Source organism: Pelodiscus sinensis, chromosome 18 (assembly GCF_052426305.1).
Source record: "Pelodiscus sinensis isolate ZL-2025 chromosome 18, ASM5242630v1, whole genome shotgun sequence".
In the NCBI taxonomy this organism is placed as follows: Eukaryota; Metazoa; Chordata; order Testudines; family Trionychidae; genus Pelodiscus; species Pelodiscus sinensis.
The window spans coordinates 12,434,773-12,451,791 of record NC_143069.1 but is presented as its reverse complement, the minus strand read 5'-3'; the positions used below and the strand labels follow the sequence as shown (position 1 = coordinate 12,451,791).

At 44.3% G+C, this 17,019-nt stretch overlaps 1 protein-coding gene across 5 annotated transcripts in view; it reads left to right on the top strand.

The window, feature by feature from the left end:
* Positions 1-12,082, top strand: part of LOC112547760 (uncharacterized) — a 92,509-nt gene extending 80,427 nt beyond the window's left edge. For all 5 annotated transcript variants that reach the window (XM_089770016.1, XM_089770014.1, XM_089770015.1 and 2 more), the window contains 7 exons: positions 2,218-2,238; positions 2,783-2,803; positions 3,753-3,773; positions 4,406-4,426; positions 5,773-5,793; positions 9,749-9,775; positions 11,315-12,082. In XM_089770016.1, coding sequence (XP_089626142.1) covers positions 2,218-2,238; positions 2,783-2,803; positions 3,753-3,773; positions 4,406-4,426; positions 5,773-5,793; positions 9,749-9,775; positions 11,315-11,841 — 659 coding nt within the window. In that variant the 3' untranslated portion in view covers positions 11,842-12,082. The remainder of the gene's footprint in view (positions 1-2,217; positions 2,239-2,782; positions 2,804-3,752; positions 3,774-4,405; positions 4,427-5,772; positions 5,794-9,748; positions 9,776-11,314) is intronic.
* Positions 12,083-17,019: the final 4,937 nt, after the last annotated feature.

Here is a 17,019-nt window from a genome sequence, read left to right as displayed (position 1 = left end):
ACCTCTACTACACATACAAAGCAACTGTCCTTTCAGTTCCTTCTCTGCCACTGCCGACATTGGTTGGAACCACTCTGCTCTTCAACATAGGCTTTCCCATGTTATTTTTGGATAGTTAGTTATTCCTTTATTCTCTAGTTAAATCATTTCAACTTTATTATTAGTGATAGTTGTAGTTTAAAAAATGTATTGGTTCTTTGCTTACTTAGAGTTAGTTCTTTCCAGCAAACCTAAAATTTTTTACCTGTTTCCCCGGGTTTCAAACAGTGCCTGTCCTGTAGTCTCCAGTGGACATTCCTTCCCAGTGTGTTTGGTGCCAAGGTCAGACACACACCACAGCACACTGTGAGCATTGCAAATAGTTAGCAGCCTGCATGCAGAAAGCAAGGGAGCTGCAATTGAAGTTAATCTCCCTGGAACGTGCAGTAAGACCAGCCTCTGACCCAGAGTACTCTACACTGCTGCAGCAGCCCTCACTAGCAGCGATATTTCAAGTAGGAATAAGGGATCTTCTGGAAAAGGGTTTATTTTCCACAAGATCCCGTCTAGACTGGCACTGTTCTCCGGCAAAACCCCAAGCCGGAAAAAAGTGGCAGCCATGTTCATGCAAATGCCACGGGGGATTTTTAAATCCCCCGCGGCATTTGCAATTCCGAAGTGTCTCATTAGCATCCCTTTTCCGGAAAAGGGTGCCAATGTAGACACAGCCTTAAGGTTCATCTTGCTGTCATAACAGCTCTTCACCATCCCAACAACAATAAATCAGTTTTTGCTCACTCTGTGACTAAATGGTTTTTGAGAGGCATACAGAAAAATTACCCTCCCCACAGGTCCCTCCATTCCTGGTTGGTATCTGAATCTGGTTTTGTGGACTCTCACAACAAAACAATTCAAACCTCTGGCAACATGTTCCATGGTACAGCTCTCCATGAAATTTGCACTGTTCATAGCACTGATATCAGCCAGGAGAATCAGTGAGATTGGCACTCTCATGTCAGACTCTTCATTCACTATATTTTATCAGGACTAAGTAATTTTCCATCCCCACCCAAAATTCCTTATTTACCTGTATTTTTCCCAAAACCTCATGCCAGTGCCAGGGAGGCTGTATTACACACACTTAACACAAGATGTGCGATTGCCTTCTATTTGGACAGAACTAAACAAATGGACTGTTTGTCTCCATCACGGAGAGATTGTTCTGCATACTGATCTCCACTCAGAGGATATCTTGGTGGAGAGCAGAATGCATTAGCCTACCTTACACTACTAATGGATAGTCACCTCCTTTCCAAATCAAGGCCCACTCAACCGGGGCTAACTCGACTACTATGACCTACTTTCAGGGGTTAGGGTAGAGTGGTACCAGGATTGAATTGATTTTGTGCCTGCTTACTAGAGAAATGTAGAAGCCAGGGGACTCTTGCCACCTCTGAGATTAGGTGGTAGTTGGGATTTGGGTTTGAGAATGACAGTGATACCTCAATGCTGGATTTCGTCACATAAAGGCCTCTCTGTTCTAAACCAGAATCACATGTGCCAACCCTGGTGCCTTTTACATAGGACAAAAGCAAGGAGAAAACATGAACTTTGCAGTCACTCAGTTACGTCTAGACTGCAGTTACGTCTAGACTGCAGGCTTCTTTCAGAAGAAGCTCTTCCGGAAGAGATTTTTGGAAAAACTTCTTCCGAAAGAGCATCCACACTGTCAAAGAGCATCGAAAAAGCAGTGCACTTTTTCGAAAAAGAACGTCCAGACTGATTGGACACTTTTTCATATGTAAGCTGTGACTACTATGGACAGAGTGGCCACCAGGGCACCTGTGCTTTTTCCTCTTTCCTCTTCTTCTGAAAGAAATCCCTCTTCCCGTCCACAAATGCCTTTTTCCAAAAGAGCTCTTTTGCAAAAAAGCTTCTTTCTCACAGAATGAGGATTACCAATGCCAGAAAAACCCTGTTCTTTTAATTTACCTTTGAAAGAATGCAATTGCAGTGTGGACATAACTCTGGTTTTGTCAGAAAAACAGCTGTTTTTCCGACAAAACTGTCTAGCGTAGACATACTCTCATTGTGCTCTTTCCAGAGAAAATTATAAATACTTAATCCAGGGCCTGATTCTTCTCTCAGTGAAATCAACAAAAGGATTTACATGAGGAGAAGGATTAGGCTCATCAGCTCATACAGTAAATATAATGAAAAGTGTGTTTTGTTTTCCAGATCAACTGAGGGAAGACAAAAGTAAGTATCCTCTGATGGCTGCACTTTGAAGGGGGAAGGACGTAGCATTTCCCCGTGGAGGTAGGCAGGGTTCCTTCAACTGAGTGGGGAATCAGGACTTTTGCACTTATGCAGAAATGAGGAGGAAAATATTTGCAATCAAGACTGTTTGGGCCAATCATGCACAAACATTCTATAATGGGTGTAGATGAAACGTCTTCAATGACATTTTTCATCGCCTCTTTCTGCTGCATGTGTATTACATCCTCAAGTGAGCCAGACCCAAACTAAATCCCTCTACAACAGGTTTTTCTGCCCTACAAATGATCAGGGTTCAGCTGACCCCCCTGTATCCCTTCACTGTTTACACAAACCTCTTTATTTGGTCCTGGGAGCCGTACTATTGCAATAATGCACACTGCTCCCCTTGCTGTCCCAATGATTGCACAGACGGGACAGTGCAACACAGTGGAATCTTTGGCCTTTAACAGTTATTTACCTTTCTGCCTCACACTTACAAAATGCAGGTTTCTGTGATTATCACTGAATATTTTTTCATTTTCAGAATACCTAGAAAGGATACTAAGTAAGTCTGTATCTCATTTCTTTTATATATAGTCTGATCAATATATACATACCAAATCTTGTGTGGTAGACTTGATTTTTAAACTTCTCTGCTTTCTCCCATCTCCCACTTTTCCCACATAAAAACATCTCTGAGGGTGCATCTACACAGCACCCTAAACTGGAAATAGGATACTCAATTTGCACTTCGCAAATTGTGTATCATATCAAATCTTCTTTTGATTGTATTTCAAGATACTTTATTTCAAAATTTAGCATGTCTTCACAGTCAGATTTTAGAATAACATGCTATTTTGACATATCCCTTAAGCCTCGTGGAACAAAGATTATAGGGATGCTGAAATACCGTGCTAGTTAATTTGAAAAATATTTTGAAATAAGAGGCGCATTTAAAAGACACAGGGTAGCTATTTCGGGATACATCTGGTATCCCGAAATAGTCCCACTGTCTAGATGTACCCTGAAAGCTTTCTAGATCTAAGAATATTTACTTTTATATTCTGGAATTTTTTAAATGACTTTCCCTTGCTGTCAGTATCCTCTAGACAATGTAACTCTCCAGAAAACAGGTATTTTGTATGAAAATGTGTATATATGAAAATAATTCAAAATTGAAATTGTATATGAAAAATAATTAAACACATAATATATGCCTATTTTAATTACTGATTCCCATATTAGGTGTGTTGAATTTGGAGTGTCCCCATTGAGCTTTTTGTTATTTAATCATGTTCTCAAAAGGTTGGGATCTGACCTCTCTTCTAGTCTTCTGTGCAGAGGGTTTGGCATATGACTATCCTCACAGAATGACTAGGTGGTGAAGCTCTTACCAACAAGGCTAATATCTGTACTATTAAAGAGATAAAGGATCCCAGCCACTCTCTACAGCCTGACAATACTTAAAGAAACATTAATAATTTTCTCCTCTTCTCTTCATGATTCTTTTTCAGAGCAAATCCAACAACAAAAGGGTGAGTTTACTGAATAAATATCCAGTGAAAGAACCAAGTCCCTTGTGGGCTCTGACAGTGCCACATGCAGCCGGAATGTTATATTAGCACTTCCCAGGCTTGCCAGGAACTTCAGGGTAGCTAACTCGTGTTGCCTTCACTACTGCCCATGCTACTTCAGCTACACCCATAATTTCCAGTGTGGAAGTGTAGCCAGTGACAGACTGCATTTGAAGGTGAGGATGGTACATTCTTATGCTAGCAGCAAAACATTGCCACAGCCTGGGAATTTGAACTCTTAATTGCGTGATTATCTTTCAGTTCAATTAATCTTCTGATATTCAGGAATCTGGCCTGTTTTTGCAGGTTTTTGTCAGAAGATTTTGAAATGTTCTATTGCCCATGTGTGAATTAACAGGCATATAAGAAATGGGAAGCAATGTCTTTTGTAGGGCTGAGAGCAGTAGAGATGGCAGGGTGTGGTCATTAACACAGTTAGTAAATGTTGGAATAAATATTGAACACACTGAGTGAGCCATACTGAGTGTGGCTGATTCATGCTGTTAGTAAATGAAGTATGCACTGATATATTCTTCTCACATCCAAAACAACAAAACTCCAAGTGGTGACAGATAAAGTTTATTCTTTTGCAGAGCAACTGCAGAGAGAAATTGGTGAGTTTCTAAGCAGTATCACTTCATTTTTTATTTCCCCTAGATATATTGTATATCCTGTATTTGCACCATTCCCCAAATATTCCTTTATGCACCAGTAGACGGAAATGTTAGCTCTGTGAAGTATTGTTCTCCTTTCAGTGGTGTTCCTGTGGGTGCTCCACTCGGTGTCAGTGCGTCCTTGTGCTGTTGATCAGAGGTTTTGCCCCTACCAGAGCCCTTCCTGCACTGCACATGCACAGTCACTGCCTCATACTGTTGTGTCTGTTAGTTACGCATGTGGCATGAGCCCCTCAGTTCCTTTCCTATTGTCCTCAGCAGAAGATGAAGCTCATCTTTTCATCTTTAGTCATTTTTTCTCAGTCTAACCCTTTTTGCTTCAAAAAAAGTTTGTTTGGAGTTTATTTGTTTTTTTTTCTCCCCTGACTCTCTCCATCCCTATTTGTTCATCATGCCAAGCTTTCCTGGATTCATGAAATGTGACTCCCGCAGGGATCCCATGCCTGTCTCAGACAGGCCTGCTTCCTGCATAAGATGTCTGGGTGAAGGGCATGTTGTGCAGAAGTGCCAGACTTGCAAGAGCTTGACTGCTAGGGCCAGACAGGATAGAGAGATGAGACTAAAGAACATTCTCTGGGAGATGTGTCTTGAACTAGTCACCATGGCTGTGTCTAAACTACATGGCTCCATCGATTGAGCCATGTAGATGAGGGTTGTAGGCAAAGGGAAATGAAGCCGCGATTTAAATAATTGCGGCTTCATTTAAATTTACATAGCTGCCGCGCTGAGCCGACAAACAGCTGATCAGCTGTTTGTCGGCTCAACACGCTAGTCTGGACACTCCCGCGCCGACCTGAAAGCCCTTTATCGACATCCCCGTTATGCCTCGTAGGATGAGGTTTACCGGGGATGTCGATAAAAGGCTTTCATTTCGACAGGGGAGCGTCCAGACTAGCGCGCTGAGCCGACAAACAGCTGATCAGCTGTTTGTCGGCTTAGCATGGCAGCCATGTAAATTTAAATGAAGCTGTGATTATTTAAACCTTGGCTTCATTTCCCTTTGCCAAAAAACAAATCTACATGGCTCCGTCGATGGAGCCATGTAGTTTAGACGTACCCCATAAGTCCCTCTATGTACAAGAAGGGCTCAGACAGCTGTGCAGTCCCTTTCCTGAATCTCAAAGTCCCTTGAACTCCACACATTCCTCCATTCCACACACTCATCTGCAAAAGATCATTAAATATCACATGAATTATTCCAGCTATCTGGCCATCCTTTTTTCTAGCTTTTTTAAAATGTAAGTCAAGATTTTACAAGGATGTATTAACTGTTCATTTTTTTCCAGATGAAATGAGAAAGGAATTAGGTGAGTGAAGACCTGTGCACACCCTTGCTGATGTCCCCGCTCCCACTGCTTTGATATTTGGATAGAGGGGCCATTTTTCTTGTGTCTTGTCCATCTCCCTAGCTGCTTTTGATGGAGATAGGAAACCTGTCAGTCCCCCTACTTCCCCATCCAAAGCAGGGAGTACAGCAGATGCAGGCACACACATTGCAGCTCTCCACATTGCTTACACATACCAGGCAGCATTGGGGATGTGACCTGAGCCCTCTTTTCTGTCTCAGCCTCCTTCATAGCAACATGTGGGGTCTGAAACATCTCACAAGTCACAACTCTAGTGTCACTTATTTAGAGTATGTCTGTACATACTGGGGTATATGGTTCCCAGTGCAAGCTGACAGACACCTGCCAACTCTGTTAGAGCTGGCGTGTTCAAAAATTTGTGTGTATATATATATACAGTGCATCTGTCTGTGTGTCTGTCTCAAGTGCATTTGTTCAAGAATTTCTCCTAAACAATAAGAGCTAGGGCCACCAATTTGGGATGCAGCTTCCTCTTCTAACTTGAAGCAACGTCAGGATTTGCTTGTGCCAGGATAATCAACTGGAAGCTCCAGAAAAGGGACTGTTTTCCACAACATGAGAAAGGAGAGGTTACTGTTTGAAGGGATGCAATACTAAGCATGGCCGCTGGGGGCAACAAGCTCACAGAGGAGAGCTATCCCTCAGAGAATCCACTGATGGGGAGCTGAGGTGAAAGAAAATACCTCTGCAGCTAGAGAGTGATTGGGGACGAGAAAGTGCCCCAGGCAGTCAGGGGGCTCTTGGGGAGAGAAAAACCTGTTCCAAATGAGACACCTGTTGGCCCCTTCTCACCCCCAGCCTCCTTCACTGCCACCTCACCACATCCTCAAGCCCCAGCCCTCCCCCGCCGCCACTCCTGCACTCCCTACACCACAAGCCCCCTATCTTGAAGGACCCAGGCAATGCTGGGTAACTCTGCTAGTAGCAATATAAGTGCAGTGAGACTAGCTTCCTGAATATGTACCCAGAGGGTCAGGTGGAATGTTTAACTTGAGCCAACATAGTCACCCTCCCTGCAGTATAGACATGTCACTGTAGAGAATTGCTTTCTATGTCCTGCTTGGTAGGAGTTGGTCAGCTGAAACACAGCCTTTGTTGACTGGACATGCTGTGTGTGTCAATGGAAGATTCATTTTCTGTTTCAGTGAGATGGGAATGTGTAAGAGGGAGTTGGAAACAGATAAAAAATCGTAAGAGCAGTTAGTACAGTGAGGTGAGGCATTGGTTAGAGGTGCAGGATGGAAAATATCTCAATCAGCCTGATCAGGACTCTTGCTCTGCTTTCTAATCATAGCTCAAAATAGCCCATGTGTGTGTGTGAGAGTACGTCTTCACTGCAGAATTTTCCTGAAAAATGACTATTTTTCCAGAAAAACTACACTTACATCTACACTACAGTTGTGTTCTTTTGACAGAAAGTCAAAAGAATGGAGGGTTTCTTTTCTGATAGCAGTAAACCTCTTTTTACAAGGAAGAAGCCTTTTTCTAAAAGAGCCATTTCAGAAAAAAACATATGTGAATGGGGAAGAGGGACTTTTTTTTCGAAAGAAGAGGCCTCCAGGAAAAAGCACAGATGCCCTAGTGGCTGCTCTATCCACAGTAATCACAACTTAAATGCGAGATCACATCCAATCCATGTGGACACTATCTTTCGAAAAAGCAGATCACTTTTTGATGCACTTTTGCTCTGTGAAAGTTCTCTTTCAGAAAAAAATTTTCAGAAAATCTCTTCTGGAAAAACTTCTTCCAAAAGAATCCTGCAGTGCAGACATAGCCTCTAAGAGTGAGTTAGGGTATGTCTACACTACAGCACTAATTCGAACTACCTTAATTCGAATTAGTTAATTCGAACTAAGCTAATTCGAACTAGTGCATCTAGACCTAAAAACAAGTTCGAATCAGCATTTTGATAATTCGAACTAGCATGTCCACATTGAGTGGATCCTGAACTGAGGTTAAGGATGGCAGGAAGCAGTGCCGGCAGGGCATCAGATTAGGACTTAGAGCATGGAGCTGCTGCCTCAGGCTAGCTGAGGGCTGTGCTTAAAGGGACCCAACCCCGACCCCGGACAGACAGTTCTCAGGGGTTCCCCACTTGCAAAGCAGTCCTGGCTTGGAGTGCCCTGAGTGCCCATACTCGGCACATCACAGCACTCGGCCATCAGCCCGGCTGCACTTGCGGCAGGCTGCCATCCGGGGCAGGGGGCTCAATCGGGGGGCTGCAGGAGAGCTTCCACCCCGAGGAGCCCAAAGACCCAGCCCAGTCCTCCCCATCAGGGGCTCATACCCCATTCCCCCCCTCACCTCCTTCCAGTTACCCCTCCCTAACCCTCCTTCCTGATGTACAAAATAAAGACATGTGTGTTCAAAAATAGAAACTCTCTTTATTGAACAAAACTCAGGGAGACTAGGAAAAGGAGGTGGGAGAGGGGAAGAGAGAGGGTGGGAGAGGGGAGGGCAACTAAAATGATCAGGGGTTTGGAACAGATCCCATATGAAGAGAGGCTAAAGAGACTGGGACTTTTCAGCTTAGAAAAAAGGAGACTGAGGGGGGATATGATAGTGGTCTATAAAATCATGAGTGGTGTGGAGAGGGTGCATAAAGAAAAGTTCTTCATTAGTTCCCATAATAGAAGGACTAGAGGACACCAAATGAAAGGAATGGGTAGCAGGCTTCAAACTAATAACAGAAAGTTGTTCTTCACAAAGTAAATAGTCAACCTGTGGAACTCCTTGCTGCAGGAGGCTGTGAAGGCTAGAACTAGAACAGAGTTTAAAGAGAAGTTAGATAAAGTCATGGAGGTTGGGTCCATGGAGTGGTATTAGCCAGGGGGTAGAAATGGTGTCCCTGGCCTCTGTTGTGGAAGGCTGGAGATGGATGGCACGTAACAAATGGCTTGGTCATTGTCTTCGGTCCATCCCCTCCAGGGTACCTAGTGTTGGCCGCTGTCAGCAGACAGGCTACCGGGCTAGATGGACCTTTGCTCTGACCCAGTACGGCCATTCTTATGTTTTTATGTTCTAAGCTCAGGGCTCAGGGTCGGGGTCTCACTCGACCACCTTGATTTTCATGCAAACCTGCTCCTGGGTGGCCAGGCTGGCAGCTATCCTGCCCTAGACAGCCACTTTCCTGTGCCTAGTGCGGAGGTCGTGGATGTTGGAGGCTTCCCCCCAAACCTCGATGAGGTCCACGATGTCCGCACTAGACCAGGCGGGCGCCTGCCTCCTGCGGCCCCGGGCAGGCTCCTGGTAGCTGCCAGTCTGGTCCCGGGAAGAGGCGGAGGGCTCGGTGGCAGCGGGTGGCTGGCTCGTGCCGTGCCAGGTGCAGGGTCTGCTGGCTGGGTGCTGGCAGGCTTGCACCTGGCATGGGCACCGTAGCCAGACCATGCCCCTTTAAGGGCTCCGGGGCCGGAAGGGGGGCAGAAGGGTTTCCCTGGTGTTGGCCAGAGTGGCCACCAGGGCAAGCTGGGAAGGGCTAGCGTCCCACTAGTTCGAATTAAGTGGCTACACAGCCCTTAATTCAAACTAATTAATTCGAGCTAGGCGTTAGTCCTCGTGGAATGTGGTTTACCTAGTTCGAATTAAGCGCACCGCTAGTTCGAATTAAGTTCGAACTAGCGGTTTGCATGTGTAGCGCCTATCAAAGTTAATTCGAACTAGCATCTGTTAGTTCGAATTAAATTTGTCGTGTAGACATACTCTTAGAGAGAATGACCATTACGGCCATTCAAGGACCATTTTGTCCACATTAACTCCTGTACAAATAATCACTCCCTAATGCATCTGGCATCCTCACTTGCCCTTAGTCTGTAATTTCCCTGCTGCTAGAGGGAGGAAATGGACAGTCAAAGCCTCTCCTAATTCACTGTCTATTGTTTTCTCACTGTCATTTCAGAATGGAGAAGGATCCGGAATAATTCAGGTAACAGTACACACAGCACAGGAGTAGAGGTACTAATATTATGGTGCACGCTGCTGCACAAGAACATCAATACAGGCAGTCCCCGGGTTATGTACAAGATAGGGACTGTAGGTTTGTTCTTAAGTTGAATTTGTATGTAAGTCGGAACTGGTACATATTGTAGGGGAAACTCTAGCCAAACATTTCTCCAGAGCTCAGTTTTATTCTCCCACACCTCACTTCCCTCAGTCCTTTATTCTCAAGCTGAGGTGTCTGCTGAGAAAAGCCGCTCCGCGTCTCCCTGGTCTGCTGGGTGGGGGGGAGCGCTAGCTTCGCGTCTGCCTGGTCTGCTGGGGAGAAGCAGCTAGTGCGGGGTTGCCTTACCCCGTTTGTATGTCGGATCCATGTAACCCGGGGACTGCCTGTATATTAGAATCTGTCACAATATTAAAGAGATTGGAATATTTGCTACTATCATCAAAACAGACAACACAACCTGTTCTTGTCAGACATAGCTCCTAAGGTCTTTTCTTTCTAGCTCCCAAATTGATTTCAAGGCCTGATCCTGACCTTGTTTACACCAGTTTCATACCATTGTAACTCTACTTACTCCTGAATGACACCAGTCAGATAAGGATTGTCCCACAGTGAGAGATTTCCCTGAATAATGACTTATGGTGTGATTTTTCAAAGCCACCTAAGTTTTTTCATCACATAAATCTTATTGTAACCTAATGGGGCTTTGAAATATGGGGCTTGTATCTGTCAGCGTCGTACTGTGACTGAACAGAGAGCTATATCTCCTGACTCCACTCCCCTTACTCATCTACACTTAGTTCTGTCTTTGTCAAGTTCATTGTCTCGCCCTTTGCTTATATAATCTAACCAAATTCACGCATCACAGAGCTGGGTACAGAACAGGTCTACTTACTAGGTAAAAATGTATTTTAATTAATAATTATAATGTGTTGTTATTTGTATGCATCTTATCTTATTTATTTACAATGATAGTAATAGGAGCAGTTTGACAAGACCAGTATTTGAATTTTTTGATAATTCTACTCTGGGTTTCATCATGAACTTCTCATCATAGGTAGCTGTCACAGAATATATCTTTTTGCCATACTTCATACACAAAACATCCTATAATGCTGGGACATATGGAGACCAATTCAGCTCAATGATGATGTTGAAATTGTACTTTGCTGGCCATTAGTTTAGTTTAAGGAAATTTACTCTGTATTCACACTCATTTGTCAGAGCTCAGAATCTGGCCCAGTTTGAGTGACAATGTGAGAAAAAGTTCCAGATCACTTTTGTTTTTGTGAAAATATCGAACAAGTTTAATTTCTGAAATAGTTCAGTGGAACTTCCAATTTGCAAGTGGAAATTGGCCAAGTCCTGCAGTCCTTACTCAGGCAAAACTTCCACAGAAATCAGTGGGAGCTGTGCATGAGGAGAGGTGTTATGACAAGGCTCATACTGTGTATTTCCTTCCTATTCAAGATTATACTGACATTATAAGAATTATTCTCATAAAAGAAAACTCTCTTCCCATAGTTGACATCACTCTTCATGAAGTCACAGCTCACCCCAACCTCTCCATTGCTGGGGATAAGAAGAGCTTGAAACATGAATCCACACCTCAGAAAGTTCTACCAGCTCCAGAGAGGTTTGATTTGACAGTCTGTGTGCTGGGCTCTCAAGGATTCTCCTCTGGAAAGCACTACTGGGAAGTAGATGTTGGAAGCAGCACTAACTGGGACCTAGGGGTAGCCAGAAAATACATACAGAGAAAAGGAAATCTTTCCCTGTTCCCCAAAGAGGGATTCTGGGTTCTGGGTTTCAGTGGGACAGATTATTGGGCAAAAACAGACCCATGGACCCAGGTCATGGTGCAGAAAACCCCCCAGAAAATTGGAGTTTACCTTAGTTATCAAGAAGGGCAGGTAACTTTTTTTAATGTAACTGGCATGTCTGTGTTGTTCACATTTAGCAATTGTTCATTCGCAGGAGATGTTTATCCCTTCTTTAAAAATTCACATAAGGAAACAATAATGAGGATTTGTTCAATTACAGAGGAATAGCTATACGATGACACTGATGCTGACTTTATACTGATGTAACTTAAATCAAGATTTTCATGAATGGATTTTAATGTAAAAAAGCTGTATTTTTCTAAAAATGTACATTGTACATGCTATAATTTGCAATAACATTTTTTTTCATTTCCCATTGGTTTTTTGCTCGTGACTTTTATCCAATAAAACACCTTCCTTATAGGCATCTTCATCTCAGAGGCACAATAATAAGAATCTGTTTGCTAAATCTATCCTTTCTCTCTAAAATAAAAGATATATAAATGACTTGGATATCTCACTAATAACCATATTTTGGGACTGTTTGCTATTATATTATGAAATAGCAATTCTGGATCAAACTTTAGGCAGATTTCTGGTACAAACCTGCTTTTTAACCACACCTTTCCCGAAAAAGTTATTCAGTCTCCCTGGCACTTCCTACCTAGATAGAATTTCCTGGGACTTCACTCACAGTAAATTAGCTAATTTAAATTGAGGCCAGTTTTTGAGTGCTGGTCTATATCACACACAGGTATGAGCTATGTAGTTATACTGGACCAGATGCCCCTGTGTAGACAATGCTATGTTGATGGGAGAGAGTCTACTGTTGACATAGCAACCACATGTTGGAAAGGTGGATTAACCAAATCAATGGGAGCCGCTCTCTCCTTTTGGATTGCAATGTCTTCATTAAGGCACTACAACAGCACAGCACTGGTGCAGCTGTGCAAATGCAGTGTTTTAAATGTAGGCCGAGTGACAATATCCACTGAGAGGCTTAAAGCCATTTAGCTAATCCACTTACATTCACAGCTTTAGGATATGTCTACATGCTTAAGAAGGGAAGCTGTAGTTCTTCTTTGAGGATGTCCCTGCGGGTGCCTCACTGTGGGTGCTGGGCTTTCCCCAGTGCCGCAGAAAGGAGATTTTTCTAGAAGCAGTACCCGGCCAGACCACGCATGCGCCGGCGTCTCACAGCGTTCATGCTTTTTTCCCTGTGTGTGGGGTCCGGCCCCCACCAGTTCCTTTCGACTGCCTCTGGCTGCAGATGGAGAAAGGGGAACCAGATTTCTACATTTTGTTGTTGGCACAGACCATTATCAATACAAAGTCCTGCCATACAGCCTCTCGTCTGCTCCCACGGTATTCTCAAAAATCCTGGCAATAATCGCGGCCTATCTCTGAAGACAAAGAGTTATTATTTTTCCATACCTGGACAACTGTCTATTCAAGGGCCGTACCGCCTCTGAGATACTCAATATGATTTGCATCACCAAACAAACCTTTCAAGCTCTTGGACTCCTCGTCAATGAACAAAAGTCCATTTTGCACCCGACTCAAGATCTGGAATTCATGGGAGTCCACTTGGATTCAATTACAGCCAGAGCCTACTTACCTCTGCAGAGATTCCATGTTATCCGAGATCTCATTCAGAACGTTCATGGCATCCCTACTATTCCAGTTATCACTTGCCTGAGACTCATGGGTCATATGACCGCTACCACCTATATGGTGCATTACGCCAGGCTACACTTCTGTGCCCTACAGTATTGGCTGGCACTAGTGTACAATTACACCAGACACGACTTTCACAGGTCGGTATCACCTCCGCAATCCATCCTCAAATTACTACTCTGGTGGGCGAGTCGCAAGAACCTTCTTTCTGGGGTACCGTTCCACCAACAGCAGCCTCAGTATTACATCACAACCGACGCTTCCCTGCTAGGATAGGGGAGCTCATATGGGTGCGATCTCAGCACAAGGTCGGTGGTCAACACCAGAGGCACGTCTTCATATAAACCTTCTAGATTTATACACGATATTCAATGCCTGCAAATACTTCCGTGAGCAGATCTGGAACACCACAGTGAGAATCCTCACCGACAATGTCACAGCCATGTATTACGTAAATCGTCAGGGAGGAGCTGGATCCTGCTCCCTGTACATGGAGTCTATCTGATTTTGGAATTGGTACATTTGCCACGGAATAACACCTGGGGCATCCTACTTACCTGAAACTGCAAACACAACTGCAGATTTTCTCAGCAGACACTTCAACGTGAAACACAAATGGGAATGACACGAGGGAGTCCTTCACATGCTTATTCAACACTGGGGAATTCCCCTAGTAGACCTTTTCGCTACCCACCGCAACAGAAAATGCCGCAGGTATTGTTCCAGAGCGAGGCTCAGCCTGGGCTTCCCAGGGGACGCCTTCCTTTTCAACTGGAATGGACCTCTCCTACATGCCTCCCCTCCTATACCCCTCATTCCGAAGGTTCTACAGAAGATGAGGTCAGATGGGGCCAAAATCATATTGATAGCTCCAGCTTGGGTGCATCGACATTGGTTCCCCTTTCTCCACTGCCTATCAGCACGTAGACCATTTCAGCTTTCAGCCCTACCGGACCTCCTCACGCAGAACCAGGGCAATCTATGACACCCCCAGATTCACACCCTGAAGCTCACAGCATGGTTCCTAACTGGCTAAATCCCTTCAAATCCTTATGCTTGGCACCAGTCAAACACATCCTCATCCATAGCAGACGGCAAACAACTAGACATACTTACCTCTCCAAGTGGCGCAGGTTTGTCTCCTGGTGCATCACAAAGCAACAACTCCCAGAATCGGCTCCTCTTCCAATTATTCCTGAGTACTTGCTACACCTGAAACAGACAAGTCTTTCATTAGCACCTCTCAGGGTTCATTTGGAGGCAATTTCCGCATTCAGACTACCGATCGACCGAATCTCTGTTTTCATCCATCCAACCAGAAAAAGATTTATTAAGTGCCTTACAAATATGAGCCCACCACGAGATCCTACCTGTCAGCCAGTGGGGTCAGGGCAGTGAGTGGTGTGTGTGTGTTATACACCCGAGACTTCAACTGCTAGGACCTGGGTCCCTTTGCAGCGGGCAACCTGGAGAAGGTTGATGGGTGCCCCAAGAGGTTTTATGTCCGTGTCTTTGACCGCTAGGACTGGGGTCCCTTCGCAGCGGGCAGCCAACAGGCTGACAGATGTCCCAAAGTTTACAGGGAGAGCTTATTACATCTTAGACTTTAACTGCTAGGACACAAGTTCCCATTGCAGTGGGCAGCCTAGGTAAGGCTGAGAGGTGCCCCACGGATTTGTCCACTGGAGGTGACACAATCCAAACGCCCAGCTCTCCCTATATCTGTCCCTTATGACTGTCTGGAGTTCTTTTTAATTGTGTCTGGCTCTGTTACAGCAACAGGAAGAGTCAGGCTAAAGCTTAAACAGTTACTATTTTATTGTTACAAGGCAAACTTAGTTGTTAAATGCTACTGCTGTGTTACAGATAACACAAGCACTACAACAGGACAAGACAGAAATTACACTAAAAAGTCACTTACAGATACCATGAAAACCTTTTGGTTCTTTGAGCTCTTATTAAATGCATGCAAAATAGACACCTAGCAGGTATATTCTCATGCCTGCAATCCTTACTGCAGTGAAGCCAGGTTCCTCTCAATCCCAATGGGAAGCAGTCAGTACAAGACTAAAGCATCCCTAAAGTCTTGGGGGTCCAAGACCGCCTGACCAGCAGGTATGTGGGCAGATCTGCAATTTGAGTGGGGCACAGGGCCCTACTTTATACCCCTGTGGTCACGTAGATGCTTCTCTTGTCATTAAAATGCCAATTAAGTTGGAACGTCTTTGTGACGCCAATTCTCACAGGGGGTCCGAAGCTTAATTTGCACCTGTAAGGAATAAGAGATCCTTCGGAAAAGACTTTATTTTCCGGAGAATCACATCTAGACTGGGGCTTTTCTCCGGCTTATCTCCAAGCCGGAAAAAAGCGGCAGCCATGTTAATGCAAATACCACGGGGGATATTTAAATCCCCCGCGGATTTGCCTATTCCAAAGTGCTACATTACCATCCCTTTTCCGGAAGGGATGCCAGTGTAGACACAGCCATAGACATAGCCTTAGATGGGCTTAATATTTCCTCTGTTGAATGAAGATCACTGCTGCTGCACCTGCAAACATAATGGCTACGTCTAGACTGGCATGATTTTCCGGAAATGCTTTTAACGGAAAAGTTTTCTGTTAAAAGAATTTTCGGAAAAGAGCGTCTAGATTGGCACAGATGTTTTTCCGCAAAAGCACTTTTTGCAGAAAAGCGTCCATGGCCAATCTAGATGTGTTTTTGCGCAAAAAAGCCCCGATCGCCATTTTCACGATTGGGGCTTTTTTGCTCAAAACAAATCTCATCTGTCTACACTGGCCCTTTTGCGCAAAACTTTTGCGCAGAAGGGACTTTTTCCCAAATGGGAGCAGCATAGTATTTCCGCAAAAAACACTGATTTCTTACAGTAGGAAGTCAGTGCTTTTGCAGAAATTCAAGCAGCCAGTGTACACAGCTGGCAAGTTTTTCCGGAAAAGCGGCTGATTTTCCAGAAAAACTGGCCAGTCTAGACACAGCCACTGTGTTATCTCTAGGAGAACACACCAAAGCTGAAGGCTATAGATGGAGTGACATACAGAGGCTATGAACAGAGAAGGTGAGATGCTGGGGTTACCTAATGCCCTGGCAATTTCCAATTCCTGAAATGGCCCATTTGGAACTAATAGCAGCCAATAAAACTGAGAACAGTTGCTACCCTGTTCTAGATTGCATTAAGATGGACCCAGGATTGGGCAGAGAAAAGTGATGGGGTGGGAGTTCCCGAGCCCCTGGTTAGGTTCTAGCAGTAAGACATATGAGCATGGTAAGCCAATAATCTAAGAGATTACATAGTAGCTCCACCCATAGCTCAGGTTAACGTATTTGCTAAAACCCAACTATCCTCCCCTGCCCCAAGAATTGCCTCACAATTCATAAACTACATTTCAATTGGGATCCATAGGAGTAATAACGGTGTTTTCCTGACAGGTGCGGGGTGCGATTCATAGGTGCTTGTCTAGGGGTTTAAAGCAAAAACCAATATCACGTCTAAAGCAATGCAATAATTTATTGAGTCTGGATTGTTAGAATGGGAGGGTGTCGTATCATAATGACGTTAGGCCTTTCCCTGAACCTGTGGTTGGCCTCGGGAAGCCAGCTGTTGTTCCTCTCCCATGTAAGATGGCAGACTGTGAGGCCCCCTCAGGATTTTAGCCTTGTGTGTGTGAAACTAATGATAAGAATGTTCAGTTAGGGCTTTCTACCTAGTGTTA